We start from the raw sequence: 25,929 nt of genomic DNA, 5'->3' as shown, positions 1-25,929 counted from the left end.
GAGGGGATAAGACCGACAGGGAAGGGTGACCCGCACCCCCTGCTGGCAGCCGATGCCGGCGCACCGGAGACAAGGGGGGGCGGCGGCCAGTCCCGAGGTATGGAGGAAAGGAGAGGATGGGACCTCTCAGAGGGGGGTTTCATCCTCTAAATAATCATTTAAGCCTCTGCCGGCAACCCCAAGTGAGAGACCCCCTAGAGCACTGAACGAGAGAGAGAGGGTTTGCCAAACCTACTTCCGTCGCCGGAGAAGATGCTCGTGGCTTCTTCCAAAAGCTAGGTAAGCCCTCTACCTTCTCTCCTCCTGATTTATTTAGGATAACAAAGAAAGAATGAAAGCAAAGAAGATGAAGGGGGAGGGGGTTACCGTGCGCGGCCAGGGACGTCGCCAACAGCGTGAACGCTGCCGGCCTCGGCTCGGCCGCAGGTACAGGCCGCGGACCGGCTGCGAGCACGGACGAGCCCATTGGCCGCTGGAATCAGCCGCGGGCGCCGCCGGCCGTGGCGTGACCCCAAGCTCGGCCTCTCCCGAGCCCCCTCATCTTCTTCCTTGTGATGGGAAGGGGAGGAGATTAGAGTAGAAAAAGGGTTCGGGAGAGCCTTCGGGAGAGAGAAGAAAGGGAGGAGAAGAGAGAAGAAGAAAGAATGAGAGGGTTGAGAAGGAAGGTTGAAGAAGAAGAAAAAAAAAAAGAAAGAAGAGAGGAAGAGGGGACTCATCCTCGTCGTCGTGTGCGGCGGCCGCTGGCTTCGGCCGCGAGCACCGTCGCCGCAGGCGCGCGATGCAGGCTCGGCCGGGGACGCCGCCGGTCGTGGCCCGGCCCCCTTCCGCTCGCCGCCCCCCTTCCACTCGACATCCTCCCTTCGTCGGAGAAGAGAAGAGGAGACCGTCGCCCTCTCTTCGCCGGAGAGTAGAGGAGAAGAGGAAGGGGAGATCGGGATGAAAGAAGAAGGGAGGAGAGGAAGCTTCGGGAAGGAGAAGAAAAGAAAAAGGAGAAGAGAAGAAAAGGAAAGAAAAAGGAAAAGAAAAAGAAAAAGAAAAAGAAAGAAAAAGAGAAACAAAAAAAAAAAGAAAAGAAAAGAAAAAGAAAAGAAAAGAAAGAAAATGAGAAGAGAAAAGAAAAGAGTGGGTTAACGGGCCGGAATCGGGTTCGGATCCGAAACACGGTAAGCCCAATAATAAGAAATTGGTTTAGCCAATTGAACCTGAACCCGAGCCCAATAAGATTGGGCTAAGTCTGGACAAGCCCAAACTGCAAATTGGGTCCGAATCCAATTAAGCTGAGTTGGTCTCAGCATACCTAATTGATTGTAAATCAGGCCCAATTCAAGCCCAATTTAACTGACAGAAGGTCGAATTGACCTTGGGCTAATCCTGACTCAGACCCAAATGAGCCACGTTGACCAAATCAGAGGACCCAATTGGCTAGAAAAGGTTGGACCCAATCTGGTTTTAAATCGAACCCCAAAGGCTTCAAATTGGACTTGGGCTAAATCCTTGGATAGGATCCAAGCAAGTAAGTTCATAGTATGATGAACTAAGAAATTTTATAATAAATGAATGGGGAATAATGTAATCCCTATGATGTTGTTTTAGGTGATTGAGGATTAGTCACCTGGACTTGAGCAATTTGGAAAGCGAATTGAAGTAAGTAATCTATCTTAATCTTATCGTAGATCCTGTATTATGTTTTATAAGATGAACCAGTGCTTTTCATACAACTTGAATTGTATACATGATTGGTGAGAAAAGTAAGTAATCTGCCCTAATCTTTATGGATCATACATGAAATTTAACATGTTATGCATGTACTGTAGGCTAAGAACGATATGTGTATCTGACATGCTCTAGTTACACAAGATATGATGATATATGCTTTATATTCCGTTATGCCTACAAAATACTGGGATTACGTTACATGCTAAGATATGAGTTATGAAATATGAACATGAGTGGTACATGTCAGTCACATAATTCATAGTTGTGCACATATTATGTTTTCATAGCTCTTGTGATACATGCAAAATGAATGGAGTTCCATGTTATGATTTTTCTTAGCATGAGTGTAAAGAATGATAATGATTTGCCCTAGCTGCATATTGCTTGTAAGGGGGTACCTAAGAACTACTAATGCTACGGGCCGAATGCAACTGAGCCGGCCTTGCCAGTGGCCGATAATGACTGAGCCAGCCCCGCCAGTGGCCGACTAATAACTGAGCAGGCCCCGCCAGTGACCATTAATGAATTCGCCGTAGCATCTATGAGGTACTACCTATACTGAGCATTATTTATGAACTCTTAAGAGCTACTGACCCAATGTAACTGAGCCGGCCTTGCCAGTGGCCGAGAATGACTGAGCCAGCCCCGCCAGTGGCCGCCTAATAACTGAGCCGGTCCCGCCAGTGGCCAAGAATGACTTCGCAGTAGCATTTAAGAGCATGACCACGGTATGCCGGGGGCACGGTTTCATATGCATATTTATGAAAATGATATTTGAAGCATGGTCATGAGGCTCGTTTCAGAGATTGGGTATATGAGGCGGGTGCTTCCAAATCCTGCAGATGTGTTTTTGGGGAGAAACAAAATCGGTGAGGGGTGAAGGACGCTTGCGTGAAGCCCCGGAACCGGCCAACATCTGGCAGGGGAGCCCCGTGTTTCCTCCTCATGTGGGCCCGATAGTCACGTGCCCTGCGCAGGCGGGCCGTGACATTTATGAACGTGCCTGACCAAAGCATACATTGTTTTACAACGGGTTTTGAATATATCGTTATGAAATGTTGTATTTTGCTATAACTGATATCTCCTTTAAATTGCATACATATTATGCCATGAAGATGATTAGATAAATATGCATGTCAGCTTCTCAAACCCTGCATAAACATGGTTATCGTTATGTTCGATCCGGTAAGATTATGTATGATTACTTACTGAGCCGTGTAGCTCATATCCGTTCATTTACTTTTTCTTTCAGATCCTCACCACTGATAGCTGCCAGAGACACGTTAATTTGGTATCAGGGCTTCTGGGGTAAAGCAAGTATACTTTTGTGTACATAAACTATGTAGAAGCTCTGTATTTGGGTACTGACCAGCATGTTGTACTAAGAATGCTTTCATATGAAAAGATTCGGTTGGTTTGACTACCCTATTACCCAGGTATGAGGCTGCGTGCTATTGCGGGTAGTAGTCGGCAATAGCACGGCCGTGTCACGGATCCGGATCCGGGGCGTGACAGGTTAAGAGGACAACCAACGTATATGTCACACAACGACCTAATCTCGATAATGCTGTCGTTCTAGTAACAGCATATCATTTGATCGCGAATAGATTTAAGGACTTAAAGATAAATCCTCCTTTATCATAAAATAAGTCCTAAGAACTTCATCATATAAGAGTTCATTTGAAGATGTACAATGAAATGATGAATAATGCCAAATAATACTTTATTAATTTGTCAATTTATTTACAAAATTTAATCATCAACATACTGACGATTGAAACTTAGGATACAATTTCCAACACTCGCATCTGTATGGGGTCGACTCGTGATCTTCTCGAGTCGGCTCGGTCTCAGTCGGACAAATACCATTCTTCTGTCTTTTTTGTCGGAATCGACTTGTTCATAGCTGGAGTCGATTCGATATCAGTTAGCTTAAAAATGAGGCTTCTGTCTTTTTGCAGGAGTCGACTCGTCCACAGTTGGAGTCAACTCGATATTAGTTGGAGACGACTCAATATCAGTTGGAGACGTCTCGTATCAGTTGGCTTGAAAACTGGTCTTTCGTCTTTTCGCAAGAGTCGACTCATCCACAGTTGAAGTCGACTCGATATTAGTTGGAGATGACTCGATATCAGTTGGAGACGACTCGATATCAGTTGACTTAAAAACTGATCTTCTGTCTTTTCTCAGGAGTCGACTCGCCTACAGTTGGAGTCGACTCAGGCACTGTACCTTAAAAAATACTTCTCTGTCTTTGCTCTTAGAGTCGGCTCGGTCTAAGTCGGAGTCGACTCGCGCTCTACACTTAGAAATCATGCTTTCTGTCAAACCATCAGGAGTCGACTTGCCCGAACTGGGAGTCGGCTCGAGTGTGTGTCATTTAACAGCCTTTGTGCCAGAGTCGATTCGAGAATCTTCGGAATCGGCTCGAGTGCAGGGTGAAAATTGAGATTGGTTCCAAACATAGTAAAGGTGGAATTTAAAAAGTCCTTGAACCAATTTTTAAGTCATTTTAGCACATTCAACAATATTTTCCTGAAACACTCATTTGAATTCATTAGTATAATATGAAATATACTCAAGTATTTTAGGCTCATCAAAATCAAATAGGAGAACAACAATCACTCAACAGTTGAATTTGGTTCGCTGGAAGTCGCACAAGTGTCTGGCCTCTACAGGTATCTACACGAGGTAGATCGTTCCACGCTCCTTGATCTCATTGGGGTGCTAGCTCCCTTGCAGAGATCGCTTTGATGGCTGATTTTCTCTCCCTTTAATCAACTCCTTGATTACTTTGAGAGGAAGAAGAAGGAGGACGAAGAAGGACAAGGAGGAGGAAGAAGAAGATGCTTCTTCTTCTTTTTCTTTTGCTCACGCCAAGGAGGAAGAAGGAGGAAGGGTGGGCCGGCTGCAAGAGGACTTTTTTTTTATGCTCTATGCCCCACGCCTGGTCCCATTTTATAGGCATCTCATGCCCCATACAAATCAGGAATAATCTCAATGATGAATCACTTCTTGATTCATCCCTCCAAATTCTACCACATCCCTTACTTAATTCTATCAGACCCCTTACTTAAAAGAGATTGGAGAGAATCCAAGGGACAAGCTTGCACCATGTGGCAATCCCCGTGAACGAGGAGGAGGAGGAGGGGCATCCACCCCTCCTCTTGGCGTGTGGAGCAAAAAGGAAAGGAGGGGCGGACGCCCCTCCTTCCTTTAGGAGTGTGAGAAGGAGGAGGGGCATCACAAGCTTGCACCGTGTGGCAATCACCGTGAACGATGAGGAGGAGGAGGGGCATCTGCCCCTCCTCTTGGCGTGTGGACCAAAAAGGAAAGGAGGGGCGGATGCCCCTCCTTCCTTTAGGCATGTGAGAAGGAGGAGGGGCGGACACCCCTCCCTCTTTCTTTCTTTGCCTCACACGCATGAAGAAAGGGATCTTTTCCTTCCTTTCATGCATGGGTCTCCTAATCCAATTAGAAATTACATGGTCCCACTCAATCAATTGAATTCTAATCCAATTAGAACCCAATGTATCCTCCAAATTGATTTATGTAAATCCTAATCCAATTAGGATTCAAATTGGACTTCATGAATTAAGTTTCTTATCTAATAAGCAGTTCTAATTAATTAGACATTCCCATCCTTATCCAATAAGATTAAGTCTAATTTAATTAGATCCAATTGAATCAATTAAATTGCAATCCAATTGCAAATTCTTCTTCTTTAACTCACTAACTCTTAGTGGGTTAAACCAATTATCAATCAAGATTAATTACGATTCTAAATCGCAATCCAACCATTGGAACGATCAAAACATCTAATGTGTGTAACCCTGTAAGTTTTATTCTATCTAGTAGTAAGATATATTATGATCTCTATCATAATATTGTTAAAACTCCTTTCAATGGGTTGAAATAATTTTAACTCTTCTCTTAGGGTTCACTGATCATCAAGTAAATGCTTTCGAGTCTCACAATCCACTAGTGATACCTAGCAGCATATAGTGGCAACCCAGCAGAACGGAATATCTGAATCTCTAGGTGCAGTTAACGTATGATACAGTACTTCTATCGTGGATCCCGACAAGACGGAGGTTATGGATAACTCGTCAAATCTCATCGTCTGTTTTATATCAAATTTATTTGACTTAAGTTCGAGATTGGAAATTTTTTTTTCATAACTGCCCTGGTCAAGGTTTTTCGAACTTAGTCTCATAAATTATGTAGAATCACTCCTAATCTATCAAGATCGATAGATTCCATCTAGATGCAATCCTAATCCGATAATAAACTTACTGCAGCCAATCTGCACCACAAGGACCCTTAGGGCCCATGTTTATGTGTCGTCAAACTACAGCAACCTCACCATGATTAGCTGAGGCATCGCAGATCTAAGTACTAGTCATACAACTACAGCATCAAGTAAGTCACTGACAAGTGGATAGACATCCAAGTGATTTCTTGCTTTGGTCACGCTCAGTACTCTTGTTCTCTAACAAGCACTTACACAATCACTCCAGTGTCCCCACACTGTAGACTTAAGACTCGTCCATCAAGAAAAGTGATCTGTGCACTAATCTCGTCGGATCGATCACCGTCCTTCGTGATGATCCATCGATTAGGAGCAATTCAGAAATTAACTATCTAATGACACATGTCTTAAATTCTCAACTCTTGAGAATATGTGTTATTATCTTATTAATTCTTAGGATGATTTATGGACACATAATAACATGAATGAACAAAATGCCTACTTTTATTAATTATTAAAAATGTCAAGTACAAATTTCATGTCCCAGAACAATTACAATGCGTTTGCCAAATTGGCTTATAGGGCATACTTCTAACATGTTATTGGGGCTGATGGTATACATGTGGATGAAGAAAAGGTGAGAGCAATACGGGAGTGGCCAACTCCCACAAATGTCAGTCAAGTCCGCAGCTTTCATAGGTTAGCAACATTTTATTGGCGCTTCATTCGAAATTTCGGCACCATTGTGTCTCCTATCACTGAGTGTATGAAGAAAGGTTAGTATCAGTGGGGAGAGCAGCAACAAGCAAGCTTTAAATTGACAAAAGAAAAGTTGTCTTCGACCCCAGTACTAGCCTTACCAAGCTTTGAGAAGCTATTTGAGGTAGAGTGTGATGCTTCAAAGGTTGGCATAGGGGCTGTTCTGACTCAAGAGGGGTAGCCCGTGGAGTACTACAGTGAGAAGCTCAGTGAAGCACGGCAGAAGTAGACCACATATGAACTTGAGTTTTATGCCATCATCCAGGCATTGAAGCATTGGGAGCACTATTTGGTTCAGAGAGAGTTTGTTCTATACAGTGATCACCAGGCCTTGAAGTATATCAATAGCCAGAGTCACCTAAACCGCATGCATATCAGATGGGGGAGCTATTTGCAAAAAAAAAATTTTGTGTTGAAACACCGATCTGGGCAGTAGAACCAGGTGGCGGATGCACTGAGTCAATGCAGCACCTTGTTAGTAACCTTGCACATGGAGGTTGTAGGATTTGAATGCATGAAGGAGTTGTATGCTGAAGATGACGACTTCAAGGATGTGTGGGCAAAGTGTTCCAGCAATCATGCAATAGAAGATTTTCATATCCTGGAAGGTTATTTGTTCCGAGGTAATTCATTGTGCATTCCCAGGTTGTCGCTGCGTGAGAAGCTAATTAGAGACCTTCATAGTGGTAGTCTTAGTGGGCATCCAGGCCGGGATAAAACTATTGCTAGTTTGATGGAGAGGTATTATTGGCCATAGTTGTAAAGAGATATTGGGAAGTTCATCCGGAGGTGTTATACTTGCCAAACAGCGAAGGGACAGCCTCAACATACCGGTCTTTACATGCCTCTATCTGTGCCAAATGATATTTGGGAGGATTTGTCGATAGACTTTGTGTTGGGTCTTCCCCGAACGCAGCAAGGTGTGGATTTAGTTTTTATGGTGGTAGATAGATTTTTCAAGATGGCACATTTCATCCCGTGCAGAAAGACATCAAATGTATCTTATATTGCAAGATTGTTCTTCAGGGAGATTATTCATTTGCATGGAGTCCTGCAATCCATCACATCTGATCGGGATTCCAAATTTTTGAGTTACTTCTAACTTACTCTATAAAGGATGTTTGACACTTCATTAAAATTCAGCAGCACTGCGCATCCCCAGATGATGGACAGACTAAAGTGATGATGATTCGTTGTATTTGTGGTAGCAGCCCAAAACATTGGGATCATGCATTGCCCCAAGCCGAATTTGCTTATAATAGTGCAGTTTATAGGAGCACCAGAAGATCACCCTTTTCCATCATTTATTCAAAGGCTCCAAAGCAAGTTGTGGATTTAGCTCGCCTACCAAAGTTTCTTGGAAAAAGTGTGACAACAGAAAATTTAGTAGAGGAGGTTAAAACTACTTAGTTGGATGTGAAGAAGCGCCTCGAGGATATGAATGCTCGGTACAAGGCCAAAGCGGATGAACATAGGAGACATAAGGAGTTCAGAGAAGGAATTGTGGTAATGGTTTACTTGCGGAAGGAGAGATTTCCAGTGGAAACATACGATAAGTGGAAGCCATGGAAGTATGGGCTATTCAAGGTCTTAAGGAAGATAAATAGTAATGCATATGTGATTGATCTGCTGGAAGACATGGGGATCTCAAAAACTTTCAATGTTGTTGATCTTTATGAGTACCATAATCCAGGAGAGAAGTTGTATCCAGAGAGGAACTCAAGGTCGAGCTCTTTTCAAGTAGAGGGGACTGATGTAGGACATGCTGCTGAACCTGTTGCTGTTCACGAAATTGCTGATGTGTCTGTTGAACCAAAGAAACCAGCTGTTGAAATTCTACTGGTGCGGGAGTGAAACAACCTGGATGCGGCGAGCCAAAGCAAAGGGGATGCAGCTATGGGGAACATAGGATTGATCTCATGTTGCTAGAGATAAATTCCACGATTTACAAGTTTCTGAATGTTGGTTTAATCGAGTCCCAGTCTGTTTATAATTTATGAATTGAGTCTGTTTGGGAGTCTAAACTTGTTCTGAAATTCAGGTCTGAGTTAAGTCAGATTAGGGGTCCATTTTGATTGGAGTTTAGTTGATTATTGAGTCCTTTTGTTAGGGATTTAGAGTGAGTTTGTGGCTCTATAAAAGGTGGGATGTACAGGGCCGCCGTCTTCTTTCTTTTGGCTTGGTTTTACCGTGATTGAAAAATCTGATGAAGCTCTGTTTTTTGGAGCCCAAAATTCCCTTGTTTTCCTCTGTTGTGTGCTTCTGATTTTTGCAGCGGAACAATAGGAGAAACTTTCCTACGTCTCCCTCATCAATAAATGAAGTAAAAAAAATCTTATTTGCATCCATAACCAAGCGATGATGCTTTGTACTTTTTAATAAGTTAAAAAGAACAAAATCAATATTCACTATAGTTGTCCAATGGACAACGAAATTGATCGGTCCAATACATAAATAGAAAGCTTTAGATTATTTATTGTATAATTTATTTTTTTTTTTATATCTAGAGGTATCTTGAAAGCCGGTGATAAGTAGTAAATAATTTGCTGGACCACTCAAGATGAAAGCTTTTATTCCATCCTTATGGTTTATTATAAAGTGATGGCTAAGGTCATTGCAAAAGTATAATACAAATAGGTGGTAGTTGGTATAAGTAAAAAAAAATAAAATCTTTTGCATATAAGGATTTTGCACATGAAAGTGTTTATAATGGATTTTTGTTGAACTGAATGCAATTTAAGAGTGAACTTAGTAAGCTAATTCAAATATAATATTCAAAAAGAGTAATGGGCAACTACACATTTTGAACGATAATAAATTTTATAAGCACTCGCAGCGGAGAAAACTCCCTTGGCAAAGTAGGCCGCCACAGTCCTGCCCTCGACTAGGAACATGGCACGCCCGAGGTGATCCCGTCTTCTCTTGGTCCCTCTCTTCCCGCGCGCCACGTTATCTTGCCTCGATCAGGATGCCCACATCAACAATTACACGATATCTCGCCACAACACCCCGCTCTCCTTATTTTATCTTACCAAATAAATAGCAATAATAAAAGTAATGTAATATAAAGAAACGAAAGTACTTCGGAGCCCAACAATGTGACCAAAAGCATTTATTACCACCTTGCTTATGAAGATTGGCGCTAGAAATGCGTGAACCAATCATATCGTGCCAGCATGAGCTGGAATGAGCTGTGAGCTTGCTTGCATAGCTTGTTACCATAGTTGGGTCGACGAAAATTGCTCGTGACATCTCTTTTTCCGCCTTGCCTACTAATTAATAATGCGAGCACGAACCCCGATTGAACTCTCGTACGAAACCAACACAAGTCGATAGAGTGAGAGAGGAAAAAAAGAAAAACGAAAAAAAGGAACCCGATCGCTGCTCTCTTCTCTTTGGATCCGAAACGGAAGCGAGAAAATAGAAAGAAAAATCAAAAAAAAGGAAAGAAAGAAAGGGGCGACCGAAACCCTAACCCTACCGTCCCCACCGCCGTCGTCGCACGCGAAGGAATCCTCCGCCCAGGGGGCTAGGGTTAGGGTTACCGCTAGGGCTAGGGTATCTGCGGTGGTAATGGGCTGCTGTCGCGGGTCGCGTCCATGAGCGGCGGCCGATGCCAGGGGCGGAAGATGACGGGCAGGGGCGCCGCTGGGGTTTGCCGCCCCGAGGAGAAGCCCTGCCCGGTCTCCCGGCCGTCGCCGTCGGGGGAGGCGGCGGCCGGGATGGATCTTTTTGCCCAGGCCCGTAAGGCCCTCTCCGACCGCTCCCCGTTCGACACCGAGGAGGCTGGCCCTAGGGTTCCGATGCTTCCCTCCGGGTTAGCCGCCTTTCTCTCGAAGCCGACGGACGGCCGCAGGAAGCACAAGAAGTCTCATGGGGAGTCCGGGGACAAGCCCTCAGGGCACGGGCAACCTCCTGCGGCCGCCGACGTGTGGGACCAGACTGAGGAGTACTTCCGGCCGGTCACTCTGGCGGACATCGACGCGTTGGTTCCTAAGCTCTCGTTTGGCTCTGTTACACTTGATTCTTGCCTCACCATTCCCGTCTCTGGAAATGTCGCCGAAGCAGTGAAGAAAGATGATGTCTTGGACGCAGCCACGGTTGAAGCGAGTCCGAGCTTCCGGATTGAGAAGAAAGAGGTAGTGGTGGAGAAACAGATGGCCGAGCAGGTGGCAGAGGAGCAAGCATTGGAAGTTGACGAAGTTGGAGCAGGCGGTGATCCATCTCTGGAGAAAGAAGAAGATGACCGTGCATCTTTGAATTGGCTTTTGAGTTCAAAGGAGAGGTTTGTTCTCACATCTGAGCGGCCTAACAAGAAACGAAAGCTCTTGGGTGGAGATGCTGGCTTGGAACGACTGTTGATACTTCCTCATTCGCAGGCAGAAGGTGCTTCTGTCTGTGATTTCTGCTGTTCAGTAGACAGTAGCGTGAAGTCAAATAAGCTGCTTTGTTGTGATTCTTGCAAGGTTTCGGTGCACCCGAAATGTTATGGTGTGCATAAGGTTCCGGAGGGAGTGTGGTTGTGCTCTTGGTGTAAGCATTTGGAGGCAGTGGAAAAGGTATCGAAGAAAGATGGTGACACCCCCTGTTCGAGGCCTTGTTTGCTTTGCCCAAAAGAAGGTGGAGCTCTAAAACCTGAAGGAAGGGATTCTAGTAGGAGCGCAAGCGGCAGTGGGTTGAAGTTTGCACATTTGTTTTGCAGTCTATGGATACCTGAGGTGTATGTGGAGGACATTGGGGCAATGGAACCGGTTATGAATATTGAAGGAATACAAGAGACACGGAAGAAGTTGGTCTGTAACGTGTGTAAGGTCAAGCATGGGGCATGCATCCGATGTAGCCATGGTATGCTTCCTACCTTGCAGTTTATATGTTTGTATGCCATTTGAAGATATCTGATTTTGTTTTAGCATTTTTAGTGTCTTTATTTGTACTATTTATATTATTCATGGCATGAATCAAATAGAATCTAAGTTAAACACTATTACCATGGCGCTTACTTTATCTCAAGTTTATGTAAAAAACTAGCCTCACCCTGCATGAGTCCTTGAATATTGTTTACTCTATATTCAGTTTCTAATGTCTATTCCAGAGGCCATTGATTCCTTTTTCTTCTTTCATTTTCTCTTACATGAAGCCTGTAAGCGTACATTCTCTTTGAGCAGCGCTATCTGTTATTGACAATGAAAATACAACTAACGACTGAACAGTTGAGGTGGTAGCTTTACATATGACTACTAGAGATTCAAGACAGAGGTGTGGTAGTTTTTAACTCATAGTTGTGAAACACCTTAGGCAACTCCAAGCAATGAACCCAGCCTATTGCCCAAGAGATTAGCTACTCACTTTTAGCGATTTCTTATGTTGCTGACTTAATTCAAAATCAATCACTTTCTATGGAGCTTCTTAATTTATAATACTGTTTTGATACTTTAGTACTTCCTCTCCCTTGCTGTTGACGACTTAATATCTTAAAATGCCTTGAAGCCTTAAAATTATGTGCCGAATGTAAGCAACTAGGAACACTTTCAAGAAAGATATATATATATATATATATATATATATATATATATATATATATATATTTAATTCTAAAGTTTATACTAAATTCATAACTTAAAATAGTATTAGAAATGGTTAGGTAAACCTTGTTTCCTTAGCTTTGGTCATAGCAATTTGCCAAGTTTTCTGAATTGTTCATATTGCTGGAGGTTGGAGCGTTGTTCTAGGATTATGAATTTGAGCCTTTTTGTGGGTACTTGTCTAGCCCTTAACCTATTCCCTTTATGACAGTTCTTTGGATCCAATTTGATGTATTTTGTGTTTTGTTTAAGCATCCAAATGTCATTTGCAGAAGGAAATTGCAAAAGAATTATTTAAGTACAAATAACAAAATTATATCTACATATGCATACACACATATGTGTATGCATTCGTCCATAAATACCTATATTTGTTTATGTCTATAGGTGATGGTCCATGTGAGGATCACCTAGATATCTCAAGGCATGCCAAATGCTCAGAAGATTGCCTAGGCCACTAGGCGACCACCTGTAACAACAATGGCTTAACTGTAATGGTAGTATCTTGCTTCTTAATTGTCAAAATAACCCGTGAAAAGAGGAAGTACCTTGTTTTTGTTGTGGAAAAAGCTTCTGATAAATAATATGGATGTGACCCTTGGATGGCTTGATGCTGGGTTTGACAGTTAATTGGAAAAACTTTGCTCCATTCTTTTGTGGATATTTCTTGTGTTGAATGCTTCTCTCTATAGTCAAGTTCTACTTGATAGTACATGGTTTGGAGAAAGCTTATGGTAGAATAATGATGGACCTCATTTTGACAGGCAAGGAGGAGGAAGGTTATTGAACTTGTGTACTAAGGCAATATATTGATGCAATTACATTCATGCATTAAGCTTGTGGATAGATTAGGAAGTTCATCTTCAGAAGGTTTTCACTAGCAACCAACTTGAGGCCCCATCCACTTTACATTCTTTAAAGATGCATTAGTTGCTTATCCCCAAAAAGAGGCATTGTGGTGGCTGCTACTGACATGTGAAATAGTTTTAGTTGTTGAAAGGCAGTAGAAGTTGAGCAGTCAGAAGTACAAAGGTTTACAAATTACTTGGACAAAATTGAGTGCCGGCTTTGAAATCTTCATGGCATTTTGTAGAAGATTGAGGTATTAGTGAGACAGAAGATTTCCAAATAAGTCACTTTTGCTAACTTCGCTTTGCAGTTCTATACTATGAAAAAATTGAAAGATGAAAGGATGATGCTTATAAGAGTATTTTGATTATTTTTAAAGTAGTATGTTTGTGCTTTAAGAATTAACTATTCGACTCTGTAGGTGAGTTATGTTCTTTGTTGTTCTTGTGGTGCTGAAAACCATCAGCATGCCAATGGATTTATTTCTTTTCTCCATGCCTAAGCTGAAGTTGTTAATGAAAAGTACACACAGCATAAAATGAGATTACCAGCATTGTAGTAAGCAACATCTGCATTCTCAAAGTTCTTAAAATTATACATTCAGATAGAATTACTAACAGTAAAGCGGATTAAATGAAACTGATATGTTCCTTTGGTGGTTGAGACACGACAGGAACTGAAAAAGTTCAGCTTCTTTTTCATGCATATATTAGTGAAGAAAGTTCTGGAGAAGGAAGAAAGTTGGATAAAGTTGAAAGAGCCCTTGTCATATTATGTAGTGCTATCACAATTTCACTGACTAATGACTAACTTTACTGAATTAGAATGTTAGTCAAGAAGGCTCATTGGCATAATATTGCTATTGCAAAGTTAATGATGCCCAGGTGTTTAGTGAAAATAGGGCAAGTATGAACATGGTTGTCACGACACTTACAAAATTGAGATGAAGGGATTATTGATTGAGTCATCGTGCGTATGTGTATTCTAACCTAGACATTAATTGATGAGGGTGTCTTGCATACATGCTAAAAGGCTAGAAAGAGGAGATAGAGACCAAATAAGTTGAGAATTATAGTGAATCCGCATGAGGAAGTCTTATAGAAGGACTTGACAGTAATCCATCGTGAGGTATGTAAACTTCAAATTGATTGGATAACTGTTTATGTTTCTATAATCTCAGAGCTGTTGGCAGCCTTCTTCGCTGTTTTCGAAAAGTGTCCATGCTACCTTCAGTCACCAATAGGGAAAGTTTGTCAAACGGTTTTATCTCAATATGAACTTGTCACAATATTTAATTCAAGTACAAACAATTTCAACTTCGAGGTTTGGTATATTTCTATCTTAAATAGCTCTTTGACGAAGAATTCTATGCTGAAGAACCGTTGTACATGGAATCATTTATTTATGCACTGTGCTGAACAATCCTCCTTTTTCATCGTATTATGTCTGTGGTGTTATGTCGGATGTTTATGTGCATTATCCTCTTTAGAGTTTCATTTTGAGATCATACTTTGTTTGGAAGTCATGTCGGATGCCTGTTCTATCTTGTTATACCTTTATTTTCCATCGTTAGAATTTCAGGAGGTCTAGTTTCACCTGTTTGCATAATGTAATTTCCATAACCACTTTCTATCTTGTTGAGTATCGTCCAATAGTTTAGGATGATGCTAGGTAAAAAACACTGATCTTTATGGCTTCCATCTTCTGTGCTTGGGAGCTTTGCGATAACTCTGTTAAAATGGCTCTGTGCATTAGAGGTTAAAGGTGCTCAATGCATTAAGGCTTTATACGAAATTATCTCTGATGAGCTTCCATCTTTTATTTCTTAATTTGTGGAAGAACTGACTGCTTTCCTTTATAAAAATGTGTCTTGATTTCAAGAATTAAGTAGTGCAGACAGCTAATTATGGGCTACTTAATCCATCTGATTACAGCAATGAATTGTCTCTGGATTTGAAACATTTATTGGGCAGCATTACTTGTCATTTTAGAGGTCTCATGATGCTTCAAATATTATTATATAGCTGCGGCCTCCATATTTTTTTCATTAACCTATGAGACAGAGGAGCTTGAGTGACAAGCCACCTCTGAATTGAATTCGATAAAATACATTATCTCATATTACAAAGTAATTATCTTAAAGGAACTTCATTGTGGTTTATATTGATTAATTTTAAACCTTTATTGATTATAGGCTGATTATCATGTGATTTTTATCTGTCAGTTGCCTCATATCAGATACATAATGCCACCTTTAGCTGACTATTTTTATTCTGCTTTTAAACTAGTATCATGCTATTGCTGCTGCTATTGTGAAAGCTACTTGGTCTTGGCAAAGCCTTAGCTGGTTGAGTGATAAGGGCCTTATTTCCTAAAGAGGGGACTCAGTCTATTTTTTTTTCCTGGCTCGGCTGATGTTTAATCTGGTTGTTATGATGTTTCAGGAACATGCAGAACATCTTTTCATCCTCGATGTGCAAGGGACTCCAAGCATCAAATGGAGATCTGGGGAAAGTTTGGATGTGATAATGTGATGCTTTTTATTTTTCCATCCGTCATCTTAAATCTGTTATTTTTTATCTTATTCTGTGGTAAGACAAGCTGATGTTGTTGCCTTCAATACATACGTAGGTCGAGTTGCGAGCTTTTTGCTCAAAGCACACCACTTCTCAAGGTATGAGCAGTGCCCAACATGCAAAAAACCTTGCAGTGCTCGTCAATGATGACTCTTCATTAACCAAGGCTCCGCCTGCAATCCCACCCGCAAAATGGATACCAAAGTTAAGACTTACTCGCAAGAATAGAGCTAAAAGCTTGATGCAAGATGAAATAAAAAACTCTACTTCTAATCAAATGGTTAAAATGGAACCTAGCATGGAGCTAGATGCCTTGACTGGTAGATTAAAATATGAAGATGATCAGTCAGAGCCAGATAATGACATGGATACTGATGGAATTATTGAGAGTGGAAACATCACTAGAAATTCCCCTAATATTGCTGTAATTCTTAAGAAGGTACTACCTGTGGAACTTATCTTTTAACTCGGAAGTTTTTATTTTGAATGCACTTGTTTCACATCAATATGACCATGGCTCCAGATCTAAGCTTTTCTTTGTAATCTTGTTACAGTTAATTGATCGAGGGAAAATTAATATCGGTGATCTTGCATCGGAGATGGGCATTTCAATAAATTCCTTACAAGCAGCTCTTGTGGTACAAATTGGAAGTATTTTGTTTCTTCATATTTGGAAGTTTATGAATTTTGACAATCTAGTTTTCTTGGCAGGGTGAGACCACATCCTTCTCCCCTGGATTGAGGTTGAAAATAATCAAATGGCTTCAAACTTCTGTACATATGCCTGCTGTGCAACCATTGAAAGCTAAAAGTGGCTCTGCGATACTATCAGATAATAAACTTGCAAGGAACAATGATCCAAATGCTGCTAAACCAGCAGGTTCTTATGTTCAAGGTGAGCACAAAGTTGCTAGCCTTGAATTGCCAGATGCTGCTTTTGTTAAATCCTTACCACCACGGAGAAGAATGAAAAGCAACATCAGAATCTTGAAAGATAACAAAATGTTATACTCATCTGGGGAGTTACCTTTTATGCCACAAAATGGTAATGCAAAAACAGTTGATATGATGGGTGAAATTCTGGTTGCTCTCGCTGAAGATATGAAAGGAGATATTAATGGCAAGAATTCTTCTATTCTTGATCAGAATTGCTGCTTGAAGGAGCAAGAGATTTCAGACATGGTAATAACATTACCTTATATGGTCTTAACTTTTTTTCTTAATGGATTGATTTGTCATTGATTGGTGAATGTTGTCTACTATCATGTCAAATGTTCCGATCTTCCTCCATGCATAAGGTATTTGAATCCGCTCATGGTCCCACATATACACCGTTCTGTTTTTTTCGATTAGCATTTGTGAAATTTAGATCTGGTGCTAGCTGTATTGCTGCAACTTTTGTCATCGAGGGTTTCAACCAACCTGATAAGTGAGCATCCTTTGAATGATTTTAGTGCTTGAAGGAAATAGCGATGGATAATTATGCATATGCTTATAGTATTAATGTACCATGCCACATCCTTTGGAACTTAATACATCCATCCTTTGCATTTTTAAAATCCATTTTATTTTTGAAATGAGGATATTTTTTCCAAGCTATAATCCGAAACTTTGTCGCTAAATATGATTAAAAGAAAAGGCATTTTCCCTGTTCATGGACCATGTCATATGATTTTGTTCCACCAATGGAGCCATCATTTCTTTCCTCCCTTTCATCATTTGGGTTCTAAAATTATCTTCTTCCTGCAATGGCAATAGATTGATGTGCATTGAATCTCTTGCATCCTACAAGGATCCAAATTAGAGTCAAATAGGCACTTGAATTGTTTGATTTTGGATATTAACCTGACAAGAACATTTTGATTCAGATCGTTATTTGAAAGTAATGATTTGATAATTTAAACCAGCTTGTGCTCTATTATTCTAGTATGAAATGAATGTGCTTCTTTTTCTATGTTAATCCTACAGACTTAAAAGCATGATACACCGTATCGGCCCGAATAGAGCGGTAGGGGGCATACCGTACCATAACAGTTCGGTATATCCCGACACTCGGTACGCCAAAAAATTTTCATACTATACCAACACTATGCTAGTGTGGCACCGAGATGGTGAATCTTGTTTAAAAATGTTCCTTTTTGTAGTATATTATGTAGACTGCATCATGCATGGGTTAACCAGCTTCAGAGCCAAAAAGATTTAAAAAATTATTTGACAAGAATTATTGGCTATGTATTTTCTGGTTTTGAAATTAAAAAGTTACTCAATTTTAATATTTAAGGGAGTTTAAAGTGAAGATAAATTATTGGCCTTCTAAGGCTTTTTGACAAGGTTTCAATTACCAGTGGGACATCCCTCGGGATGCTTGGATGAGGTATCATCCGAAGACCATCCTGCCATCATCCTAGCATCCTGATTGACTAGTCATGGGGCATCCCCCATCCCAAGTGTTGGGACGGGGAGGGACAGCGGCATTTCCTATTTCACAGAAAAATCGGGATGGTCCCATTCTATGGGATTTAAAATCTTGCTTTTTGAAATATGAAATTGCATGGTATTGGTGGTGCTTAATTGAAAGGTTATTTCAGGTTCAAATTCTGGTAGGCATAATCATCAAAAACCAGTACTTTGCTATCTCATTAAGAAATTAGGCCTTTTAAGAGGTGAACTTAAAAAATTGTTTTTATAAGAGATGACATTGCAATGGTATGTTATTGGCTCTTCATGAGAAGCTCTAAGTGTAATTTACTTAATTTTTGGAAGTTAGTCATTAGCCAAACAAATCACTGTTGTTTGAAAGAGTGGTTCACTTAGGTTCTTGGTTTTATTGAGTTGTGGATTGCTAATACAAGTTTAAGTCATTTCTACTATTATATAGTTCAGCGCTTTTACATATGCGTGTAAAATTTTGTAAAGAGAAAATTGCGAGATATAGCATGCTTCTTGGAGAAGTTTTGCATGGTTGAAGTCTGATATACGATGATCAAATATTCTTCTCTTCATTTTGAAGAAAGTGTTGGTGAGAAGTCTTCAGCCCATGGTGCACTATGTGCATGCTTTTGACTTGAAATCATGGAATGCAGAACTGTCCCGAATCGGATGGTTCCGCCTGTTTCGAGCCATACCGATGGCTCACCGATACGGTTTCGGCTTTAAAAACGGTTTATTGCCGGAGTCGGAGAAGAAGAAGAGCGAGAAAGAGCGAGCGGGGGAGGGAGGGAGAAGGAGCGGCGACGGATGCTTGCAGAGGGCCGCGGGGGGCCGACAGTGGTCGGGGAGGGAGGGGCGGTGGAGGCCGAGGTTGCGGCCGCATCTCTTGTTTCTTTTTTTCGAAACAGAAGAACAGGCTGTAGCTAAAAAAATTGAAAATTTTTAAGTAAAGTTGGTAAATCGATTATGGACTTCAATTAAAAATTTTGAAATTTTTAAGTGAAGTTGGCAAGCAGTTTGCCGATTTCACCTAAAAATTTTCAAATTTTTTAGCTGCGGCCTCGGCCTCGACCTTCGCTGGCCCTCAACCAGCGTCTGTCACCGCTTCTCTCCCTCCCTCCCTCCCTCCCTTGCTCTCTTCTCCTTTTCCGGCTCCGGCATGTTTCCTCTCTCGGTACGGGCTCGGCACGGTCCGTACCGACTTGTTCCGCCGGAAAATCGGTACGGTGTCTGGTACCGGTTCCTCCGACCCTGCTTGAAACTAAATGAGACTAGTTTAGCTTAATCAAGGAGTTTAGGGTTAAATTGGGATAAGGCCCCCTTACTCCACCTAGTCAACTTAAACCCTCCAAATGCTCGATGAGTAGGTTATTTTTTCTAAAAGCAGAGCAGGTATTCTTGAAAGTATGTTGAGTGACTTTTTCCACTTTAACCGAGAATAATAGGCACCATGTAGGGTGGAATATTTTATTTTGGAGTCAAATGGGTTAGGAGTAAGTTAACAGATTTGTTTGCATAGTTTCTTTTGCAGTCAAATGGGCTAGGAGCAAGTTAACCCATTCGCTTCAGGGGAACATGTTCCACAACCAAATGCACCCTAAAGGGTTAAAAAGTAATGAGTAGCGAATGGGGCAAAGGATTTGAACCATTGTCGGCAGAGCCCTCCCGAACCGTCCGGTGTGGGTCGAAGCGAGCCATACTGACGGCAAACCAGGACGGTTCTGGCTTTCAAATCAAGAAATTGGCAAAGGAGGGGGACAAAGAGAAGGAAAGAGAGGAAAAGAGAGAGAGAGAGAGAGGGGGAGAGAGGGAGGGAGAGGGAGAGTGGATGGTTGATAGAGGGCCGAGGAGGGATGCGGAGGGGCGGAGGAGAGGCTCCCCCATCCTCTTCTCCTCTCTCCCATTCTCCCTCTGCCCCACCCTCTCGTTGTGTCGGGTAGCGCTCCGCCGGCCTTCTCCCTCTCTCTCCCTCCCTTCCTCCGTCTCCATCCTCCCTTCCCCCCTCTCTGTTTTCCTCTCTCCCATTTTCCCTCTCCCCTGCCCTCTCTGCTGTATTGGTACAAGCTCGGCATGGAATGACACGAGGGCGTATCGAACAATGCTGTCGGGCAACCGGTATGGACCTCGGTACCAGCATAGCAATCCTTGATTTGAACAACTGTGCAAGCATCATTTGTGCATGCATATTGCTCCAGTCTTCTTGTCTATCGAAGAAGATGAATCCAATCGATCACTGATGTTCTACTTATCATGTTTCCTTTTGCAGGAGTAAAAAAGGAAAAAAATTCTATAATGTTTCTATTGCTTATTTTTATATTTATTATCTGCAATTTAGCAATGCCAAAGTTTTTGATATGATCAAGATAAAAAAAATATATATTTTAAATTTTATTTGAGTCTCATACCATTCCTTTTATAAGAGGGTGGGCCTTGGTACAAAGGTATTGTAGCTCCATTGTGATCTAGGTGTCACAGGTTGGATGGACGGAAACAGCCTATCCGCATGTGAGTGTAAGGATGCATACATCTAACTTCCTTGGTCTTTGTAGTGGCGGGAGCCTCTTGCATTGGGGCGCTTTTTTTTTCTAGTTTCTTTCATAGCATTGACATCAGATACTTTTAGTGTGAAGAATAATGGTTTCTGATGCTGAAATTTGCCCAAAGTCCCAAATGGAGATCAAATTGGAAATGACCTTTGCCTATACTACTATCTCAGTAAATACAATTCTTATGAAAAAGCAGCAACAGTTTGCTCATGTGGAGCTAGAAATGCCATGCTATTGTTACTTAATGGTTAATATCCTATTCAATATGGCAAAGGCACAATATATTTGTCAAATTTAACTCCTCATTGGCTCAAGAAAACCCTGCATCATTGGCACAAGAAAACCCTGTCAGAATTAACACGTCGAATATGCTTATTCTGTTCATCTTGTATGCTCATTGAGTGTCTAAAATTGCATTGATATAAGATGGATTTAGAGCGTGCTTCTGTAATCCTATCTTCTTCGCATTTTGTTGATTTTCTTGTGGTCAATTTTTTTGGTCTGAGACCCAAAGTAAGCAAGGAAATTTACTGCAGAACAGCAAAGGTATTTCCTTTTTCATAAATTCATCATCCTATCTTAGTTCCTTCTCAGGTTTATATCTTTTTTTTTTTTTTACAAGAACATCCACAGAGTCTATGATTTTTTTGACTAGTGCCTGCTCTGATTTGTTGGAAATGCTCATAGTGTTGGTTTATCCTTTTTGTGGTGCAACTCCAAAGCTTTTCTTCTCTATCTATTTTTAAAATTTTCTTTTCTAGTTATGGTGTCACTTCATCTTTACCATGCCTTAATGCAGTTAAGTTCAGACTTTGTAACAATTTGTGTCAATTGACATTTTGACAAATAAGATGCTTATTATGATTATGAACCTGTCTGCTGAATGGAGAGTATAGAATGCCTACAGATATCATGATAGTGCAATCTTATTTTGTCAAAGCATTTTTGGGTGCTGGAAATGTGAATGAGTAAAAGTAGCTGCTGACTATAGCACAGGAACTTCAGCGAGGTAAGAATGGTGGCAAATGATTGGAAAATGGTGTACCGTCTCCTTTGGTTTATTGCTTTGGTGTTAGAAATTATATCCCCAACTTCATGATTATCTTATTGGTGTATTTGGACAGCGATCTGATAAGTTTTGCTATAACCTAGTAATTCGGCATTATCGAACTTGATGTTATTCAGCATTAACAAAACAGTCATTTATAAGATGACTTCTTCTGACAGATGGTTGAAGATACTCTTAAGCCTGCAGATTCTTGCCCTCCCTTGGACCTACTTCGTGGACATGAAGGTAAGCTCTACTAACACAGGATTGGTGCTAAAATTTATGAGTAATGCTATGAGGCTCCTGTTATGTGCACACAAACAATCCACTTGCCATGTGCAATTCATGATGATAGTTTCTAAACAAGGGCGGTTGATTAGTTATAGAGTTGCCAAATCAGCAGTGATGGCTCGATGAACATTTCTTGTGCCCATAACAGATACCTTGAAGGATTTTCCAATATTTATTTCTTTTAAGAATTTCAGTATGTCTTACATCAGATTTGTTACTTATTTGAATCATTAGTGGAATGACATGATGCTTTATGTATGTTATGTATAGTCTGGTTTTAGAAATTGTAGTCATGGGGTTGTTGAAACTGCATGACTTTGTTAAAGGAATAGAAGGGTATGGAAGAAATTAAATTATGTATTTTCCAAGTCTCTTTAGTTATGATTGGATGCAGAAGAGGATACGGGTGGAGGAGCAAGAAAGTAATTTCTTTAAAAAATGATTATTTGGTAAGTTAGTTCACTAAATTATTAACGAATTTTACTCATGTGTACGGTGAAAAATGTAATGAATGGAACTAAGCTTAATCTCGGAATTTACTAATTGCAATATTAGGTTTTTGATTAAGATTGTTTTGGAGTATTTTGATGTGAGAATGTGATGCAGTCTGGGTAGGGGACTGAGCTTGTAGAATTAAAAGGGATGTTTTGTGGGTCGCGTAGGTCTTAATTTTAGACCACATTTGATGTTTTTTGAGTTACGTGAGTAGCTGATGTTACTTTCTACCAAGGTCTGCTGAACCTGCCCATACCAGCCGGTTCAGTCCGTGTTGTACCAGTACCGCCCGTGACCGATATGGTACAGCCTTTGAAGATGGTTCGCACCGGTAGGAAAGAAGAAGAGGAAGAGGAAAGAAGAGGAATAAAGAGGAAGAAAGAAGAGGAAGAAGAAGAGGAAGAAGAGAAATAGGAGAAGAAGAAGAGAAGAGTACCAGTTCACAGTTCGCACCTAGCCTCGGGCCGACCACCTCCCGAGCACCCCGAAGACGGCGACGGGGATCACTCCCCTCCTGGTCAGTTCCTTCCTTCCTTGCTCACGGGAGAAGGGGGAAAAGAGAGGATAAGAGAGGAGAGCGGAGAAGAAAGGCGAGAAGGAGAGAAGGTTCGGGAAGGAGGAAGGAAAGGAAGAGAAAAAGAGAAAAAGAAAAGAAAAAAAAGTCCGCGCGCAGTACCCCGCGCTCGCCCGCGGTTCCCTGTGCTGGGAATTGCGTTCGCGCGAGGCAGCGCACACGGTTGCCTGCGCGGTTCCCCGCGCAGGGCAGCATGCCCACGCGGGGGGCATTAAATGCTACAGAGTGGCATTTAACGCGGACCTCCGCGCGTGCGTCTGCGCGTTGGTTTTTTTTCCCTCGGCTGCACGTTCGCTTCATGGAGTTTTCTTGGCCGGTTCGGCACCGGTACCGAATCGGTACCGAGCTGGTATCGGTGCCCACCGATATGTGGGTAAGGTCGATATGACAGACCTTGCTTTCTACTATTCTCAATGTCGGCGGAACCGGTATCGGGCACCGTATCGGTTTTTCGGTAGGACGAGTCGGTACGGGCCCGCGTCGTGCCGTGTCAGGCCCATACTGACGTAGTAGAAGAGACGGAAGAGGAAGAATGAGAGAGAAAAAGAGAGCAGGGGAGGGAGGGAGAGGAAGAGGAAGGAAGAGAGGCCGGCCGAGGAGTCTATGTGCAAAGGATGCGGAGGCCGGGGAGACGTAGAGGTAGGGCTCCGCCTTCAGTCCCTTGTTTTGTGCGAAAAAGGGGCCCGAAGGGGGGCTCTTTTATTTTTGCATTTTTTAAGTTGAAGTCGCTCCCTGGCCTTCGCCTTCTCCGTGCGGAGGCTCCTCGGCTTTAGCCAACCGGCCCCGGCTGGCCTCTCTTCCTTCCTCTCCCTTTTCTTTCCTCCCCCCCCCCCCCCCCCCCCCCCCCGCTCTTTTTTCTTCTTGTCTCCCTCCGGCGACGACGTCTTGTTTTCAATGCCGGAACTGCCTCGGTCTGCTGCCGGTACGGCTCGGAACTCCCCAAACTGGGCAGTTTGGGATTGTTCCGCAGACCTTGACTATTCTCCTTTTTTTTATGGTGGGGATGGGGACCTTGATAGAGTCCAATCAGCAAGTGATATAGTAGACTACTTAAATTTGTTTCCTTTAAGGTGGTCAAAAAGTAAGAATGGAAGAAAACAAGTGAGGAAACTTAGGAAAAAAAGGAAGGAAAAATATAAAAATAAAGAAGAGAAGAAAAGAAAGAAGGAAAGAACAGAAAGGTAGGAAAGAAGAGAAGGAATTAGGAGCTGCCAGTCCCACAGTCCATCTGTTTCTTTCTTATCCTATTAAAGGCTATTTTTTTAATTTCCTTTATTTTCAGTGTAGGATTTATGATTAGTCCAATTGTCCGAAAAATTAATTTAGGGCTTTTTTATGATATGGAGAAGAGATATATGTGGAGGAGAGGAGTGAAGAGAAAAAGAGCAAATGACCCTCTCTCTCACTCTCTATCATCTTGTTAGTATTTACATGAAGAGAAGAAAAAAAGGAAAAAGACTATTTTGGCAAAAGAGGAAATTGAGAAACATGCATGTATGGTATGTCCTCTCCGAATCTCCCCATTTTTGAATAGATATAAAAGTTGCTTGCAGTGAAACCTTTTCTCTCCATATCTCTTCTACTCTCTATGATTTTATCATCCAAACAAGATATTTCAGCTCTTTACTCTCTTTCTCTTGTCTTTGAATTTCTCAATCCAAAGATAGGGTTAAAAGGAGGAATAAGGCTGGATGTATGTAGTATTACAATGAATTGAATAAAATTTCTAGATTTTCTTGTTTTTCTTCCTTCTAAATTTATTCTCTTCTGTGACTTTCATCTGGTTATTGATTGTTTGAGACTTAAAGGCTTCTCTGGAGCACTACACATTCTCTTTCTTGCATCTAGATTTCTGCATGTCATGCTGAAATTTCAGATGAATTTGTTCTCAAATTCAAATCTTTCAAATATTATAGATTGGCCATTGATGGATTGTTCTATACCAGAGTAGCGGCAAAATTTTGGATCAGGTGTATGGTCCTGAGTAGAAGATTTCAAGGTTGTGTTATCTTAGTTTGATCAATGGGCCTTGCTTTTATGGTTGGTCTTGGATGAGTAATTGGGCTCTCCAGTTAATTCAAGGATGGAGAGGATTGGATTCCCTAAAATTAGAGTGTTGTATAATCAACAAAAAGTATCTATCCTCGACACAGCTTTGGAGTTATTTGTTAAGGATTCTTTTTTGCTAGTTATGTTTCTTTGTTAATTGTACCAGGTGCTAAACAATATCAGCCTAAAATGTCTAGAGAATCCAAAAAAATGTTGCATCTTTTTTTTATTCAGGAAAGTATAGGGCTTGAATTTTAGCTTTTGATTATTCTCTATAAAGTTCTGCCAAGTAGTTGACTTCAATTTGTAGTCAACTTAATTTTACACATTTATATTTTGTTGTGATATCTTTTTGAGGCGGTGTTTGGCAATTTTGTATTATTGGATATTTGTGGTGTATGTCCACACGAACATCGAGAACTTTTTCTTTTCAGTTGGGCTGCACTTGCATTTGTTTTTCCTTCTTAATAGCTACATAATGGATAGGAGCCCATATTCTAAAACACTAAATACACCCCTCCCTAATCAAAGGTGACATGGGATTTAGGTTAATTTGACATGGATAAGTAGCTGAGAAACTTCTCAACCTATCCCATTCCTCCAACTATAAGCAAACAAATTCCTTAAGAACATGATATTAAATGGCAGTGATAAGCCTAATTATCATTCAAAAAATAATAATTGAATCTTGAATCATGTGAAGTTTTGCTCGATTTCTAGAAGTAATCAACATTTTCATTTTCTGGACTTAAAAAGATTCAC

The 25,929-nt window shown here is 41.3% G+C and overlaps 1 protein-coding gene across 6 annotated transcripts in view; it reads left to right on the top strand.

The window, feature by feature from the left end:
- Window positions 1-10,029: 10,029 nt before the first annotated feature.
- Window positions 10,030-25,929, top strand: part of LOC103696526 — a 39,290-nt gene continuing 23,390 nt past the window's right edge. For 5 of the 6 annotated variants that reach the window (XM_026800931.2, XM_039127377.1, XM_026800929.2 and 2 more), the window contains exons 1-6: window positions 10,037-11,572; window positions 15,603-15,688; window positions 15,790-16,173; window positions 16,289-16,372; window positions 16,446-16,916; window positions 21,938-22,004. In XM_026800931.2, coding sequence (XP_026656732.2) covers window positions 10,327-11,572; window positions 15,603-15,688; window positions 15,790-16,173; window positions 16,289-16,372; window positions 16,446-16,916; window positions 21,938-22,004 — 2,338 coding nt within the window. In that variant the 5' untranslated portion in view covers window positions 10,037-10,326. Of the gene's footprint in view, window positions 11,573-15,602; window positions 15,689-15,789; window positions 16,174-16,288; window positions 16,373-16,445; window positions 16,917-21,937; window positions 22,005-25,929 lie in introns of all 6 variants that reach the window. The other variant, XM_026800932.2, reaches the window with a different exon arrangement.

The sequence above is a fragment of the Phoenix dactylifera genome, chromosome 6 (assembly GCF_009389715.1).
Source record: "Phoenix dactylifera cultivar Barhee BC4 chromosome 6, palm_55x_up_171113_PBpolish2nd_filt_p, whole genome shotgun sequence".
Lineage (NCBI taxonomy): Eukaryota > Viridiplantae > Streptophyta > Magnoliopsida > Arecales > Arecaceae > Phoenix > Phoenix dactylifera.
Note: the sequence above shows the minus strand (reverse complement) of the source record. Positions and strands in the feature narration are given on the sequence as shown.